General features: G+C 38.2%; 1 protein-coding gene across 1 annotated transcript in view; it reads left to right on the top strand.

The window, feature by feature from the left end:
* Nucleotides 1-17,436, top strand: part of OXCT1 (3-oxoacid CoA-transferase 1) — an 80,893-nt gene that overhangs the window by 43,764 nt on the left and 19,693 nt on the right. The window contains exons 9-13 of the mRNA XM_032214461.1: nucleotides 6,892-7,006; nucleotides 7,115-7,209; nucleotides 7,449-7,497; nucleotides 9,314-9,386; nucleotides 10,062-10,137. Of these exons, the coding sequence (XP_032070352.1) occupies nucleotides 6,892-7,006; nucleotides 7,115-7,209; nucleotides 7,449-7,497; nucleotides 9,314-9,386; nucleotides 10,062-10,137 (408 nt within the window). The remainder of the gene's footprint in view (nucleotides 1-6,891; nucleotides 7,007-7,114; nucleotides 7,210-7,448; nucleotides 7,498-9,313; nucleotides 9,387-10,061; nucleotides 10,138-17,436) is intronic.

The following is a 17,436-nucleotide window of genomic DNA, read 5'->3' on the forward strand; positions in this document are numbered from 1 at the left end:
ACACCAGAAGCCTTGTCCCTGGACCTCACAGTAGCAGCCTGACCATTGATCCACAGCTCTGCATAATGCATATAGGAATATTCCGGGCTCTCGCATCCACTGTTCTTGCAACCGTGGAGATGATAAAACTTCATTTCCCCTTTTGCAACCCCTGTTGAAAATCCATTCTGCCAAATAAAACCATCTGCCTTGAATTAGACCAAGCACTGATTTATTCCACCAGGACAACAAATGATTTAAAACAACAACAACAGCAGCAATCCTAATTTTTATTTAAAAAACAAACAAACAATCTTTGGCTTGCGTTCAGGTTGATGTCTGTAAGTCTTTGCAATAATCAATGTGGATTATTTTGCTTACTTGCTCTAAGTTACCTTGTCAGTATAACTTTAACTTTATCACTTTAAGTTGAGAATTGCTCAAAGTTTGTAACATCCTTCTTAGGATCTAATATAGACAAACATCTGTGCAGGTGTTGCTTGTTGCAAAATACACATTGCACAATTGTCCGTTTCAGTAATACTGTGAATAATAATAACAACAATAATAATAATAATATTGCCTGCAAAAATTCAACTTGTTACCACCAACAGCAAATGTCACCTCTGTAGTGAGAAAGATGAGACAGTCGACCACTTGATCAGTGGGTGCAGCAAAATTTCACAAACTGACTACCTACAATGCCATGACCACGTTGCTAAGTTCATCCAAAAGTTGGGATTTGAGTACAGCAAAAACCACTGAGAACATCAGATTTAGAAGGTTTTAGAGAATGAGAAAGTCAAGATCTTGTGGGACTTCAGAATTCAGACTGACAGGCACTTGGCCCACAACACACCTTACATAACAATACTTGAAAAGAAAAAAGTATTGTTCATTGACATTGCAATACCTGGAGATGCACGAATTGAAGATAAACAGCAAGAAAAAATCACAAAGTACTGGGACTTGCAAATTGAAGTTGACTGTGGAAAAAGAAATCGTGTGTTGTCCCGATTGTAATTGGAGCCCTTGGAGCAATACCTAAAGGGCTACCTCGCTATTTGGAAATTTTAAATTTATCAGACTTGAACATTCTGATTCTACAAAAAAACCACCCTACTTGGACCAGCTTATATCCTCCAACGTTACCTTAACAGTTTCTTGGTTGGGACTCGAGCTGATGAGCTACCAACCAGCCCCAATAATAATAATAATATTTAAAACATTTAAAAATCAACAAAATCACCATCAGTCAAATGCAAAAAGCCGCACTGCTTGGATCCGCATGCATATTACGAAAATACGTTATGACGTCCTAGGCCCCTGGGTGGGGCCCAACTAGTAATCAATGCCAAATCTGGTGAAACAACTGGCCGCTGTGATACAATTGTGTTGTAACAACAACAACAACAGGTATCTATCTAATATTTGATTCATTCCTGAGTTGATCTCCGCACTGAGGCTGGAAGAGTTCTTACCCTTTGTAAAGAGCTCAGCGGATGGCCTTGACAGAGAGAGGGATATCTATTACCAAAGCAAATAAGATAAACATGTTTCCCTGAAAACAAGATCTCTCTGGATAATAAGCCCAATTGGGCTTTTGAGCACAAGTGCTAAAATAAGCCCTTCCCAAAAATATTGCAACACAGCAGCAGCCATGAGGTGACCACACTCTCCGCCTCCTGCACCTCAAAAATAATAAGACCTCCCCCAAAATAAGACCAAGTGCTTATTTCAGGGGTCAAAAGGAAATAAGACCCTGTCTTATTTTCGTGGAAACATAGTATATTGTATTTCTTTTCTGAGCTGCCATTGCAAATATTACTCTTTAAGTCTAGAGCATTATTCAGAGCAGATGAGGCCCTGCCTTGTCTTGACGCAGAAGTTGGAAAAGGTTTTATGTTTGCTATATTGTCTGGGTGAATAGGCTCGGGTTGCTTAGAAAAAGCTTGTTGAGGGAAGGAGAGAAGCAGAATCTACATTTGGATAATTCTTAGGACTTCTTCACTTTGAGTATCCCTTGCACTTCAAACAATGGCATTTCGTGTTGAAAAAACTATGGAACAGTTGATGAGAAAGGACTGATATTGTGGAGCATTATTGGATTATTATACAATTGTATCACAGCGGCCAGTTGTTTTGCCGGATTTGGCATTGGTTACTAGTCGGGCCCCATCCAGGGGCCTAGGACGTCGTAACGTATTTTCGTAAGATGCGTGCAGATCCAAGCAGTGCGGCTTTTTGCATTTGACTGAAGGTGATTTTGTCAATTTTTAACTGTTTTAAATGTAATTCCAGTGCTTTTGGAATAGCACCCAGTGTGCCAATTACCACTGGAATTACCACTGCTGGTTTGTGCCATAGTCGTTGAATTTCGATTTTTAAGTCCTGGTATTTTGCGATTTTTTCATGTTCCTTCTCGGTGACCCTGCTATCACCTGGTATTGCGATGTCTATGATTATGACCTTATTTTTCTCAACCAGTGTGATGTCTGGTGTATTATGCGCCAGTATTTTGTCCGTTTGTATACGGAAATCCCACAAGATCTTGACCATCTGATTTTTGGTGACTTTTTCAGGATGATGATGATGATGATGATGATGATGATGATGATGATGATTATTATTATTATTATTATTATTATTATTATTTATCAAACTTGCATGTCAGCCAACTCCCAATGATTTGGGGCAGCTTACAACAATCAAATAAAATAAATTGCAATAAAAACAATAAAAGCTGGCAAGTGTGACAGACTAGATGGAATGAGGCGAGGAGCTTCATTCTCCCTTGCCAAAGACCTGGATGAAGGACTAAGTCTTCACTGCTCTTCTGAACAACAGCAGAGACCCCATCCAGATCTTCAGGGGAACCTCATGTAGCAGTGCTGCTATAGAGAAGGCACTCTTCCGGGATCCCAATAGATGGCATGGTTTAATTAAAGGAATTGTAGGCCTTTATTCAAGCACCTTGAATTGCACTTGGAAACAAACTGGCAACCAATGAAATCCATGAAGCAGAGGAGTTACATCACTGCTTGTGCTACTGCATTCTGGACCAATTGAAGCCTCTGGTGGTTTTCAAGTGCAGCCCCATGTAGAGTGCACAGCAGTAGTCGGGCCATGAATTGACATAGGGAAGGATGAGGGTTTCCCCTCCTCCCATTTTATTCACTTACTTATATTGATTTATAATATTCTCTAAATGTTCTAAATTAAATTGCACAAAGTAGCTTTACTGGATGCGGATTTTTTTTTATATGCACCCCCTCCTCTCTTTCAACACACACATACACACAAACACCCTCCCTCCCTATAGGAAATCATCTTAGTTCATGGATTTCTCAGTTCTTGGAACAGAGTGTTGCCTTTTAATAATATACAGTGTTGGGTCTTAGTTGTCCCAAATGGGTATTAAATCCATAACACAGCAGTGACTGTGGAAGGCAGAAAAGAATGCACACGAACAGGTAATTTTGAACTTTTTATTATTAGTGTCAGCTTCTGTTTTTATTGCTTGATGTTCACCACTCGGACTCTAGGGAGGGGAGTGGAAAACAAATGTGAGTACTGTAAATACTGTTGAGCTCAGCAGTGATATTAAACTTGCCTTCTTTGTCCTTTGATCTCAGAATAGGGAAAGCAATAGCAATAGCTCTTAGAATTATATGCCACTTCATAGTGCTTTACAGCCCTCTCTAAGCGGTTTACAGAGTCAGCATATTGTCCCCAACAATCTGGGTCCTTATTTTACCTACCTCGGAAGGATGGAAGGCTGAGTCAAGCTTGAGCCTGGTGAGATTTGAATTGCCAAATTGCAGGCAGCCAGCAGTCAGTAGACGTAGCCTGCAGTACTGCACTCTAACCACTGCGGCTCATAAGAACTATTTACCCTTGATATTTCTCTTGTGTGAAATCACCCCCAATCTAACTAATCAATCTATTGACTATTGACTTCTATCAATTAGTAAACAAGTCCTCGCACCCGAACAGCCATAGAGTAGAGAGCAGCCTAGGCACCTATTCCTTGACAAAATCTGAATGTCTGTGTACTACAAAGGTATAATCAGGATAGAACCCTCTGGAAATACCCTTAGTCTACAGCTGACTGTACTACTAATACAAGTCTTAGCATAAACCAGAGATTTACAGTCTGAAGGCCCAGGGGTGCATGCAGCTCCCGTACAACCTTCTGGGGATCTCGAAAATTAATTAACAAATTCTGCAGCGGTTGGAAGAGCACCCAATCACTTCCAATAAAGTCAGAATGAAGTATGAAGCCAGTTGAGTGACCATGGGCCAGTCATTCTGTGAGCTCTAAGAAGGCAAATCGCATCTAAAAAATGTTACAAAGAGAGCTGCAGGGGACATGTCCAAGCAATTCCCGGGAATCGAATTGACTTACAGTCAGGTACTCACACCCAGAAATTATATATCAGGAGGAGAAATAAAATTTAGAGATTTTCCTTTCTTGCTTAACCATGTAGCAGAACTTTGAAACCTGAGAAAAATTATGAACTTACCACATATGGGTTTCAAATCTCTCTTTCTCTGTGTGTGTGTGTGTGTGTGTGTGTGTGTGTGTGTGAGAGAGAGAGAGAGAGATTTATTTTGTTTGGACCATGTTTTAGGGTTGTTTTCTTTTTTCCTGTCTAAATATACCATATAGATGAAAGGATAGAAGGTTAGGGTTATAAAGATATCAACAATGCAATGTAATTCCATCTCTGCCTTATACCATTTCAAACAAGTGGTTATCGAATGTCTTCTTAAAAACTTCCAGTGTTGGAGCATTCACAACTTCTGGAGGCAAGTTTTTCAAACTGTCAGGAAATTTCTTCTTATTTCTAAGTTGCTTCTCTCCTTGCTTCTATATAGAGCAGTGGTGCCTAACGTTTTTGTCATTGCGTGCCGAAAGCATGTGCAGCATGCACGACAGCGTGCACCCGCACCCATAATGCAATGCACGCACAACACCACCCCATGCCCTGAACCCCTGCAATCCCCCCATCCCCCATGCACGCACATGTGACACCCCCCCCATGCCCTGTTTTGGGCCTAATAGGCCTCCCTGCAGCCTCCTGGGACCAAAAATGGGCTGGAGGGGGAGCGCCGCATGTGCCCCACCCCCAGAGATCTGAAAATCAGCTGGCTGGTGGGAGGCATGTGCACTTGCACAGTGGACTGAGCTGGGGTGACTGCTCGTATGCCTGCAGAGTGGGTTATGCGTGGCACCTGTGGCCCACGTGCCATAGGTTCACCATCACGGATATAGAGAGAACATATTATATACTCTATAAAGTAAAAAGCAAGGTCTTGTCCCCTAACAGCTATTTAATTAATTAAAGTCTACTATTTTGCCTCCGCTGTTAAGAATACATGATGTGCATCATCTCCTTGGTTGCATGATGATAATAGACATGAATAATAGAATTGTCTGCTTTTGTTCCTCCGCTTAGTTTAATTCAGATCCTCTCTACTACATTCAACATTCAATGCAACCTTTCTTCCATTCTGTCCCTTTCATGCAAAAATATTGCCTATTATTAATTTTAATTAAATGCACATTTAAAAAAATAATCAAAGCAAGCAGTTTTAATAACTTATTAGATTTCCAAAAAGAAATGAAGTTAAAAGATAAACAAATAGAAAAGAAAATAAACAAAATTAGAAAAGAAAATGGCTCAGAGAGCAATAAAAAATGCAGAAAGAAAAATAATAAGAAAAATAGAAAAATAATTATTTCTGGCTTTCTTTGATATAGGTATAAATATAAAAATGCATTAAAGTCTTACTCTAAGGTCAACATTTCTCAATATTATTTTCATAATCCCGTGTAATACTAATGAAATTCCAAAATCAGCTTTTCATTTCTTACAGTTTCTCTCAAAAAGTCCAATAATGGTTTCCAAGTAAAACTAAAATTTGTCAAAATCTTTCATCAAAGCGACAGCTTTCACCATCTCTGCTAATGCCACCAGTTTCACCATCCATTCTACTATTGTAGATATTTATAAGTCCTTCCACCTTTGAGCATATAAAAATCAAAGTAAGCTTTTGACGCTTTTTCACTTGATATTTTTTGACGTACAGTTCCCAAGACTTTATTCAAAAACCAACTACATCTCTCAACTCAGAGAAAATTGCTATAAATCAGGGGTCGCCAAACTTTCGGTCCTCAAGGAACACTAAATTCATAATTTTAAATCTCTCAGGCCACTAATATGATCTGCCTAATGACCAGCTGGCTGGGCATAGTTGGGCGGATGTCATGTGACTGGGTGGGTGTGGCCAACTTGATATCACTCATGTTGCCCCCCGAGCTTCATATAATCCCCAACCTCCGGGCCTTCTGACGCACCCTGAAAAGTTGGCTTTTCCAGCAAGCCAGCCTGGCCTGAACAAAACAAAACAAATTATTGATTATTGTTAATTTTAATCGAATTTGTTTTTTAAAAATATTATTGTTAATCTTAATTGGGTTCGTTTTGGATATTCTATTTAATTTTTTTTTTTAACTTTTGTAATATGTGTTTTTTTAATGTTGTACGCCGCCCTGAGTCCTTGGGAGAAGGGCGGCATATAAATCCAATAAACCAAACCAAACCAACGTTGAGGGTTAAGGTTACGTCCCAGGGACCATTGTTTGAGGACCCCCGATTTAGTGCAAAATAAAAAATGCAAATAATTTTTCTGCGGACCATCAAAATTTTCTTGTGGACCACCAGTGGTCCACAGACTAGCAATTGGTGATCGCTGCTATACATAGACCAGGCCCACTTAATGTTATTTCTTACTATTTTAAAGTACCTGAGTGTAAAGGAACATCTGTTTATTTAAGACTCCTGAGGTGTCATTTGCTTGTTCCAAATGTCTCAACCAACTTCTTGCTCTCCTTTTTTTTCTTAGAGATTATCACTTCGCAAAGCTGAGGAATCTCACAGCAAATCAAAGAAAAGTGGTGATAATGTAAGAGAAAGAATTATCAGGCGGGCAGCTCTTGAATTTGCAGATGGCATGTATGGTATCCTTTAGCCACGGTGAAAGTTCTTTGCTTCCTTGTTTCTGAAGGCACAACAGAACAAGCAATGTAGATAAAAGTTGAATGGAACCTTAACTTAATTAATTAAAGCTAACCTGGGTATCGGCATTCCCCTACTTGCCAGCAACTTCATCAGTCCGGATATAACTGTGCATCTACAGAGTGAAAATGGCGTCCTTGGTTTGGTAAGAGATAATACAGAAACCTATCCTTTAACCTACTCCAGCCAAGACCTTCCAGATTAATAGGACTTACAGTTCCTATCACGGCCTTGTGTGAAAGGGGACCTGTAGTTCAGCTGAGGACAACAGTTTGTTGCAGACTGCTGTAAATATGGCTGGAGAGGTTAATACTTACGAATGAGTTCATTAAATATATGGTTAAAAGAAAGATTCAATATTTGTTGTTGTTGTTGTTGAATTAGGGACCCTATCCATCTGAAAATGAAGTTGACCCTGATCTCATCAATGCAGGTAACTTTTCCCTATTCTGTTACTTACATTTCTATCTTGCTTTTTCATTCAGAGAGATTAATGCAACCTATTGTCTGACTCCAGATCGAATACATGGGGAGGACCAGAAAGAAATGTTCCAGATGTAGAGATGTAGAAGAAGAAGTAGCTTTAGCATAGGAGCACACTATTTTTTCTGAGCCAAAGATCTACTTGGTCTTTTAGTAGCACCACAAAACAAATTTGTTCAGAGTAGCAGCCATGCAAAGACTAAACTTAATGTCATTGCCACTTAAATATAGTAGATAGTAAGATTAAATCCCAACTAAGTATTTTAAAAAACCTTCCTCTTCTGTTATATTAAAATAACAAGTTTCGTGTGTTTGGGAACCAAGACATTCAGGATTCACACAAAGCTAGGAGGATGTAGACTACATGTACCTAACATGCTTTTTTTTAGTGCCAGTCACTTTAGTTACTCACATCAGAGTAACTCTAGTAATTCTTAGCTTTAGTCGCCAAGTTATAAAGTAAAAACATCACAAATACCATTCTTCCTCCTCTCCCAGTTTAGTACTGCACATCTCCATCCTGATAAAATACTATAATTATTACTCAGTAGTATCTGGGTATTTTTCTCTCTAAGCTTCTCCATAGGAGGTGCTTCTGCCTTTTCAGAAGTAAACAAAACTTATGGGAGTTACTTGGTTCCAATGGAGCTGGGTGAACTGGACAATGCCATTTCCTGGATATTTTTCACCAGGGTCCCTGACTGATTCATGAGCGTCTATTCTGAAGCTTTTCTTAGTATTCTTGGATCCTTCTCTCAGTTGTAGTTTATACCACCCTGCTCATCACCTCAACAATCCATTGAAGTGGCTGCCCCATGGGCTTTGTCCAAGCCTAATCTTTGAAAAAGGACTTTAACCCAAACTTCCCGACTTCATTATTTAGTACCTTCAACTACAGTCCTTCAGCTCTTTTCAACTTCAGTATTACAGTACAGTATTTATGCTAAAATATCTGTGTTTAAAGATGAACCATGTAACTATCCTTTTCTGATTCACTGGCTTCATTTCTGCATTTCATGAAGAAAGTGCTCAGCAGCACAGGATTTATGGATGTTTGGACGTTTGCAATAACCTCAAATGGACTCAAATATAAACCACTTGATTTAAAAAATGCAAGGTATCAAGCATTCTCTTTGGGGAAGATGTGAAGTACTTGAAAGTGTGCGTGGTTCCTCCTTTTGTATTCATTTTTTCTCAAATACTAGAATAGGTACTATGAAGGTACACCTTCTCTGTACATTTTTCTGCCTTACTGAATACAGTCTGTAGAGATTCTCGGTCATCCAGGTCATGGTTGTTGTCCCAAAAGGGCTTTTTCAGGAGGCAACTGGATTTTCTTGTTTTTTCTTTTGAAGACATTTCGTTTTTCATCCAAGAAGCTTCTTCAGCTCTTACAGGATAGTGGGGAATGAAAGGATTTATATTCCTTGCAAAGCTGTCTACAAGGAATATAAATCCTTCCATTCCTCACTATCCTGTCACAGCTGAAGAAGCTTCTTGGATGAGAAGTGAAACGTCTTCAAAAAAAAAAACCCCCAAGAAAGTCCTCCTGCAAAAGCCCCCTTGGACCTACTGAATACAATAACCTTTTTTTTTAACAGTGAGATACTTCAAGAAAATTTCTATTTAATGTAGAGGGAATCATTTTTCTTTCTGTACTAATTAAGAATAATAATGTATGAAGTTGATATGAGTTGATTTGACAGAATAAATTTCCAGTACCACCCTGGAAAGTTCTCTGGTTTTATGCCCAATTTCTTTTTCAGGTAAAGAAACAGTCACTGTATTGCCAGGTGCTTCCTACTTCTCTAGTGATGAATCTTTTGCAATGATTAGAGGGTATGTAATGATCATCCTAATTGTACTAACTGTCCGAGGCACTGCCCCAACTGGTAGTTGAATTTATTATTTAACCATCCCAAAGGGACTTCATACTTACTCATCAAAACAGTCATGCAGTTGATAGATATTTGAGCTATATTAGCAGCTCCAGCAGTTTTAAGAATTGTCAAACTAACTCTTTATATAAATCCTTCTATTTTATGAGCTGAGTTTCATAGCATGGATGTTTTCATAACTAAATATGCAATGCATGAAAGTTACTTTATTATTTATTAGCTGTTAACATTTGTTTATTTATAACATCTGCTGATCAAAGCTCTGGTACCAAGCCACCAGTGGTACCAGTTGGTTGGTTTTGGGCTTGCAATTTGCATGAACCCAATCATTATGGTTTATGAATCATGGTTTAGACTCCCAACCAATTGTGATTTATTCAATTAATTAATGCCACATTTTAATCTATTACTGCGTTCAGACAGATATAGCCTTCTATAAATGTCTTTGGAACTTCAGTCTTACGTTTATTCAAATACATTTAAACAAGCAATTCTTTAATCTCACTGCTATTTAATTTTTCAGCAACATGAGGATTAAAGTAACTAGTGTGCTAGAATTCTGTTTGTAGTTGTTCTTCCAGTTGTGCACTGATGTTGTGCTTTGATGTTTTAACAGGGGACATGTTGATCTAACTATGCTTGGGGCAATGCAGGTATCTAAAAATGGTGATTTAGCCAACTGGATGATTCCTGTAAGTAGATTTAATTTTATATTATTTTATTGCTGAGAATAATTTGAAGTGCTAATATATATCTTTACTAAAGATCTTTCTTAACATCTATGTTTCAAAAAAATGTGCCAGAAAAAGGAGAATATAACTTGTGCAAATCAGTCATCTTCCGATTTGCTCAGAAGGGATCACAATATTATATTTGTCTTTTGTAACTGAAGATTTCCTTGAGAAATCTAATCCTAACGAAATCTAATCTAATAATTCTAATGAAAAAGAAAAGGAAAATCTTGGTTCAATATGTTTTGTGTCATCGCCCTTCCCACTAGGGGCTCCTCAGTGTTAAGTGTAGTTCCTACACTTATCAATCGATCGCTCAGCTATATTCATATAAACATAAAATGAAATTTTGAAACTTGTTATTTAGTTTCAGGTTGAGGAACCAATGATTCCAGATTCTGAGGGATGAGAATTCTGTCATGGTCACAATAGAAATTGTAATCCAAGACATCTAAATTCCAGAGTAGAACCAAGGGTTTCATAAAGTGAGAAAGTGCTAGTTTGATCCCTGCTGAATCGATCTTGCGGTTAGAAAGTTTTTTATAACATTCAGTCAGAATTTGATCGATTCTGTAATTTAAATCCATTTTTCCATGGAGGAAAGAACAGGTTTTGACCTTCTTTGTAATATCCATCCAGGCTTTTGAACAGTACTATTTTATTATACCTCAATCATCTTTTCTCAAGGCTTAATATACCCAGTTTCTTCAATCCATCTTCATAGGACTTAATATCTAATCCCTTAGTCTTCCGTCTTGCTCTTCTTTCAATTTGTTCCAGTTTCTCTAAATTCATCTTAGAAGATGTTGGCCTGAATAGACAGGGTACTTTGTGTGTGTCTGTGACCTGTGTGTCTCACTAAGGAGACTAAGAATAAAGAGGAATAATAACTATTTTTGTGATTTGAAGGTTATATTTCTGTTGGTGCGGCCTAAACAAACATTATTATTTTTTGCTTTCACATTACAGAATACATAACACAGAATGATAGATAATTACACAGAATTACATACATTCCATTTGTAATCCACTACTATTCCAAGATCTTTTTCATAGCTTCTATTACAGGGGTGGGTTGCTCCCGGTTTGGCCTGGAACGGGTGAGGTGGTAGTGGTGATGGCGAGAGGCTCCACCTACCCGCCTGGACGCTTCTGCACATGCACAGAAAAATTGTGAACACGAGCGAACCAGTAGCAACGGGATTTGCAACTCACCTCTGTTCTATTACTAAATGAAGTGAAAACCTTCACGCTTCTCTCTTGTTAGATTTCATTCTGTTACTTAGGATACTTTTCAAGATAATTGTAGATGTTATTTTCTGACTTCCGGGTTTTTAAATTATCTGTAATGGAGGGGAATGTTGGGGTTCTGAAGACCAAACTGATAAAAACTACAGTACATAATAACCCATCTACAGTAGTGAACCAGTTCAGTTATTTTCATTATTCATTGCATTGAAAGAAAGCATTGGTTTCTGTTCCAGCTGTGCAAGGCCAATCATGTAAATGTTAACTAAATGATAAATGTAAGCAGAGATATAAACACCTCCCCCCCCCTTTTCCTTATTCACTTGCCTGCAAAAAATTTTAGATGAAAGGTTGGAATGCAGCAACTTGTATTATAGTTTTATTGCAATATCATTCAGAGCTCAACTATTTCACTGCCTGCAATAATAAAACTTCTAAACTATGTCTGCAGCTATAGCTAATCTTCTTAGGGTTAATTAAGAGCTTTAGAGAAAATTTAGCTGGCAATCTCTTGTGGATATTTTTCTTTTCAGATGCTCTACTTCCCCCTGAGAATTCTGCACAGAATAGGCTGATTCTAAAAATCTGGTTCTTCTCTACCTTTGATGATCTTCCTTAACCCAGAAACTCTTCAATGGCTCTTTGGTCTTCCCTGGAATCCAACGATCTTACAGTAGCCTCCAAACCAGCATAGTTTATCTAAATCCAACTGCTTAAATCCAATTTTGTTTGCCACTCATAAGCCTCAGATACTTTCCCTGTTAGCTCCTTATCCCATTTCAGCTTCTTCTCCCCACTTTTCCTGAGAGGCTCCGTCTTTGTGCATGTTGTCTGCAAGCTGGTTTCTCGCAATTATTTTTTCAGATTGGGTTTACAACCTCTAGGAACAGCTTGTCTACCTGGAAAATCATATGGGAGGATGCAGAAAGTGTTTAGCTTCTACATCTGTCATATATCCATTTTTGTTTCATGTGCAGATTTTATCAGCATCCCCATCTTTTCTACGTGCAAATCATTAATGAAAATATTACAGATTAAAGGACCCAGGATTAATTCTTGCATTATCCCATTTGATAATACAAGAATTTGATCAGGAACTATTGATGAATACTCTTTTAGGTATGCTTTTCAAGCCAGTTGACAGGGTTCCAAGTAATAAATCCATTACAAGCAAGACTCCGATGCAATTGAATTCCTCAAAGATTACTTTTATTTGAAATATCATATTGGCACATATCTGGTGAAAACCGACTCTGAAAACTCTCGCAGTTTTCACCATATTAAAAGTAAAAAGATTTTCCATTTTCTCAAAATAGTCACATGGGCCAATCACTGTGCCGTCCGACATCACTCCGCCTTCCTCCGACCAGGTGTGAGAATGTCCTTGGTTCCCAAGAGAAAGTATTTTGCTTTGGCTACAAAAATCTCTCTCAAATTCCCCCCTTCTTTTTTTTAAAGACAAGTTTTATTGCAATTTTGTTTCCATCATACATACATCATATTTATAATCATAGTTTCAATATATTCTAATCTTCAATATATTCTATTTTTGGGGGAAGAAAAAATAGAGTAAATAACTGGGAAAACTGTAAAAAAAGGTGGAATGCAGGGCGTACAGTGATGTTAACTGTAAAAATTGAATAAGAAATGATAAAGAACTATGTAAAGAGAATAATACTGTGGAAGTTGGAATAGCAAAGCTATGGTTAAAAATAATTAATTTGTAAAGATGAATTAATAGTAATTAATTGACAACAAAAAGAAAAGTGTGTTTAGTCATGATATGTAAACTTAAATGAATTAATGGAAAAAGATAAAGGGTTATATAAAAGAGATGAATATTTATAAAAGTGGGAAGTTTAGAATATATTGAAACTATGATTATAAATATGATGCATAAGATGTGATCTGGTCCACTCTCTGTCCATAAAGTACACTATATTGCCAAAAGTATTCGCTCACCTGCCTTTATTTGCATATGAATTTACTGTAAGTGACATCCCATTCCTAATCCATAGGGTTAAATATGACTTCGGTCCACCCTTTGCAGCTCTAACAGCTTCAACTCTTCTGGGAAGGCTGTCCACAGGGTTCAGGAGTGTGTTTATGGAAATTTTTGACCATTCTTCCAGAAGCACATTTGTGAGGCCACACACTGATGTTGGACGGGTTTATGTGGCCTACCACTGAGTTGCTGTTGCTCCCAAACACTTCCACATTCTTATAATACAGTTGACAGTTGACTGTGGAATATTTAGGAACGAGGAAATTTCACGACTGGATTTGTTGGACAGGTGGCATCCTATCACAGTTCCACACTGGAATTCACTGAGCTCCTGAGAGCGACCCATTCTTTCACAAATGTTTGTAAAAACAATCTGCATGCCTAGGTACTTGATTTTATACACCTGTGGCTATGGAAGTGATTGGAACACCTGATTCTGATTATTTGGATGGGTGAGCGAATACTTTTGGCAAAATAGCGTATGTATGATGGGGAAAAAAATGGGATTCCTAAAAGAGCAAGAGATGATGGATAAGGAGGAAAAGGTTAACAGAAAAGAGGTATAATTATAGGGTAAATATTAGTACACATATATACTTGAGAGACCGCCTGCTGCCAATTACCTCCCACAGACCCATTAGATCTCACACGGTTGGCCTCCTCTGGGTTCCATCTACTAGCCAATGCCATCTGGCTACTACCTGGGGGAGGGCCTTCTCTGTGGCAGCTCTGGTCCTCTGGAACGAACTCCCCGCAGGGATTCGGACCCTCACCTCTCTCCAGGCCTTCTGAAAAGCTGTCAAAACCTGGCTTTGCCGGCAGGCCTGGGGGTGATGAGTTCCCTCCCCTCTCGACTTGTATGGTTGTGTGGCTCTTGCTTATTTTAATTATCTGTATGTCGTTTTATGTTCCCCTTTTCCTCTCTTGAATTGTTCGTCGCCCTGAATCCTCCCGGAGAAGGGTGGCATACAAATAATAAAATTCAATTCAATTCAATAATGAGTTAGATCAGTAGATGAGAATGTGAAAGTAGACAATTAAATAAATACTATTAATTTTTGAAGGTAATTTAAACAATGTTGGGAATTTAAAATGTTAAGTCCCCCTCCCTGACCCTCAGCTCCAGTGTGGCAACACTGAAGCAGACAAAATGGCTTCGTCAGGCCAGCTTCAGGGTTGACACCAGCTATGAAGTCATTTAATTGTCATGCAACCTAGCCCACGTTTACTAAACAATAAGTATTGAAGCATTTACTTAAATAGTCTGCTGAAGATAAATTATGTCTACAACATTGCAATAATCTGTTACAATCAAAAAAGGAAATTATTCTCTATCTCTTCACTAAGCTGACTAACCGTATACCCAGGAAACATAATTGCCTTCAGCAAAACATCTTGTTACCCTTTTATAATTTTATTATACAGTAGTCATAAGTATGAAGCATCTCCTACCCTTGAGGGCTTCTTAGGACAAAGCTCTGATATATTTTCTCATTTTAAAAAGCAAAACAAAAAAGGGCATTGATTTGAATGCTTTGTTTACCAATTAAAGCACATTTTATTCCTTGTTCTGTATTTTACCTATTTCCATACCTCATTGATTTCTTCCAGGCTGGCATTCAGCTATTCATTGCCAGGTTTAAATTTTAAGTGACAGGAGTAATTTAATCAATTTTCAGAGCTAAACAGATTCATTATAAAGAGAGTTGGGGAGAAATAAACTTTAAAAATCCACTTGGCAGTTTTCTCCTTGCAAGAATTCTCTTTTATTACTGTGGAAGGCTGGAGTTAAGATTCAATAAATTTCTTGCTGTGAGCCAGCAATGTGTGATATTTCACTATTGGAAGTGAAGCCTTTTCATGCATCCTCATCCGACATCAGCTTAGCAATTCAGCGAAAAAGTCGGCTGTCTCACTCTCAAGGCTTGCCAATGGAAGATTAAAGCTGCCTTATGATATAGACCCTCTGTGGTTTCCTTGAGATCTAACAGTAATAGATATGCAAGGGACCTTGGAGGCCATCTAGTCCAACCCCCTGCTCATGCAAGAAACCTATACTATTTCTGACAGATTACTGTCCAGTGTCATCTTAAAAGCCTTCACTGATGGGGCACCTACAACCTCCGAATGCAATTTGTTCCACTGGTTGATTTTTCTTACTGTTAGGAATTTTCTCCTTAGTTCTAGGTTGATTCTCTCCTTGATTAGTTTCCATCCATTGCTTCTTGCCTTTCCTTCAGGTGCTTTGGTGAATAGGTTGGCCCCTTTTCCTTGTGGCAACCCTTCAGATATTGGAAGACTGCTCTCATGTCACCTCTGGTTCTTCTTCTCACTAGACTAGGTATACCAGTTCCTGTAATTGTTGTTTCTATGTTATAGCTTCTAGACCCCTAATAATCTTTATTGCCCTTCTCTGAACTCTTTCCAAAATCTCAGCATCTTTTTTGTATTGGGATGACGAAAACTCAATGCAGTATTCCAAGTATGGTCTTCCTCTGTTAATGCAACCTAATATTGTATTAGCTTTTTTGGCTGCTGCCTCACACTATTGGCTCCTGTTTAGATGGCTGTCCACTAGGAATCCAAGATCCCTCTCGCAGTTATTACTGTTAAGCCAGGTTTAATCTAATATGTACTTGTACTTTTGGTTTTTCTTGTCTAAGTGTAAGACTTGCTTTTAAAATTTCATTTTGTTGGATAGGCCCCATGGTTTCTATTAAGACTTGTTCATGGTCTCTATCTAAATAAAACAAGTCTATCTAAAAACAAGTCTATCTAAACAAAACTCTCTTAATTTTGTGTCTACTAGATAGGCTAAAGATACAGAAGGATCTTGACAAACTTTAACATTGGGCACTACCTAATAAAATGAAATTCAATGGTGAAAAGAGTAAAGTTCTACATTTAGGCAACAAAAACAAAATGCACAGGTACAGTATAGGTAGTACCTTGCTCAACAGTAGTAACTGTGAAAAGGATCTTGGAGTCCTAGTGGACAACCATTTAAATATGAGCCAGCAGTGTGCAGCAGCTGCCAAAAAAAGCCAACACAGTTCTAGGCTGCATAAGGGATTCTAGGGATAGAATCAAGATCACGTGAAGTGTTAATACCACTTTATAATGCCTTGGTAAGGCCACACTTGAAATACTGCATTCAGTTTTGGTCACCACGATGTAGAAAAGATGTGGAGACTCTAGAAAGAGTGCAGAGAAGAGCAACAAAGATGATTAGGGGACTGGAGACTAAAACATATGAAGAACGGTTGAAGGAACTGGGTATGTCTAGTTTAATGAAAAGAAGGACTAGGGGAGACATGATAGCAATGTTCCAATATCTCAGGGGTTGCCACAAAGAAGAGGGAGTCAAACTATTTTCCAAGGTACCTGAGGGTAGAACAAGAAGCAATAGGTGGAAACTAATCAAGGAGAGAAGCAATCTAGAACTAAGGAGAAATTTCCTGACAGAACAATTAATCAGTGGAACAGCTTGCCTCCAGAAATTGTGAATGCCCCAACACTGGAAGTCTTTAAGAAGATGTTGGATAGCCATTTGTCTGAAACGGTATAGGGTTTCTTGCCTAGGCAGGTGGTTGGACTAGAAGACCTCCAAGGTCCCTTCTAACTCTGCTATTGTATTGTATAGATACATTTGGACTAGAACTTTAATTCCCAACCAGCTTACTGATCACCTATAAAAGCTATGATGGTGGGAATCTGAGACTTACAGTCCTAATATATTCCGGGTGAATTAGGTTGGAAAAGTCATATTTAAATTAACCTGTGATTTGTGTGCAATCAAAGAAGAGTTATTAGATTGTCTTTATTCATTTAATTTATATAGCTTCCTATTCTCATTTTATTCATTTAATTTATATAGCTTCCCATTTCCATTTTGACTCTAGTCAGCTTTTAACCAATCAATCTGCTTGTCGGATCCTTTTTTGTTTTTATGGATGTTGTCCAATATTCAGATTCAACAAATTAGTAGAAGAGACAGGGCCTTCTCA

This window comes from Thamnophis elegans, chromosome 3 (genome assembly GCF_009769535.1).
Source record: "Thamnophis elegans isolate rThaEle1 chromosome 3, rThaEle1.pri, whole genome shotgun sequence".
Classification (NCBI taxonomy): domain Eukaryota; kingdom Metazoa; phylum Chordata; class Lepidosauria; order Squamata; family Colubridae; genus Thamnophis; species Thamnophis elegans.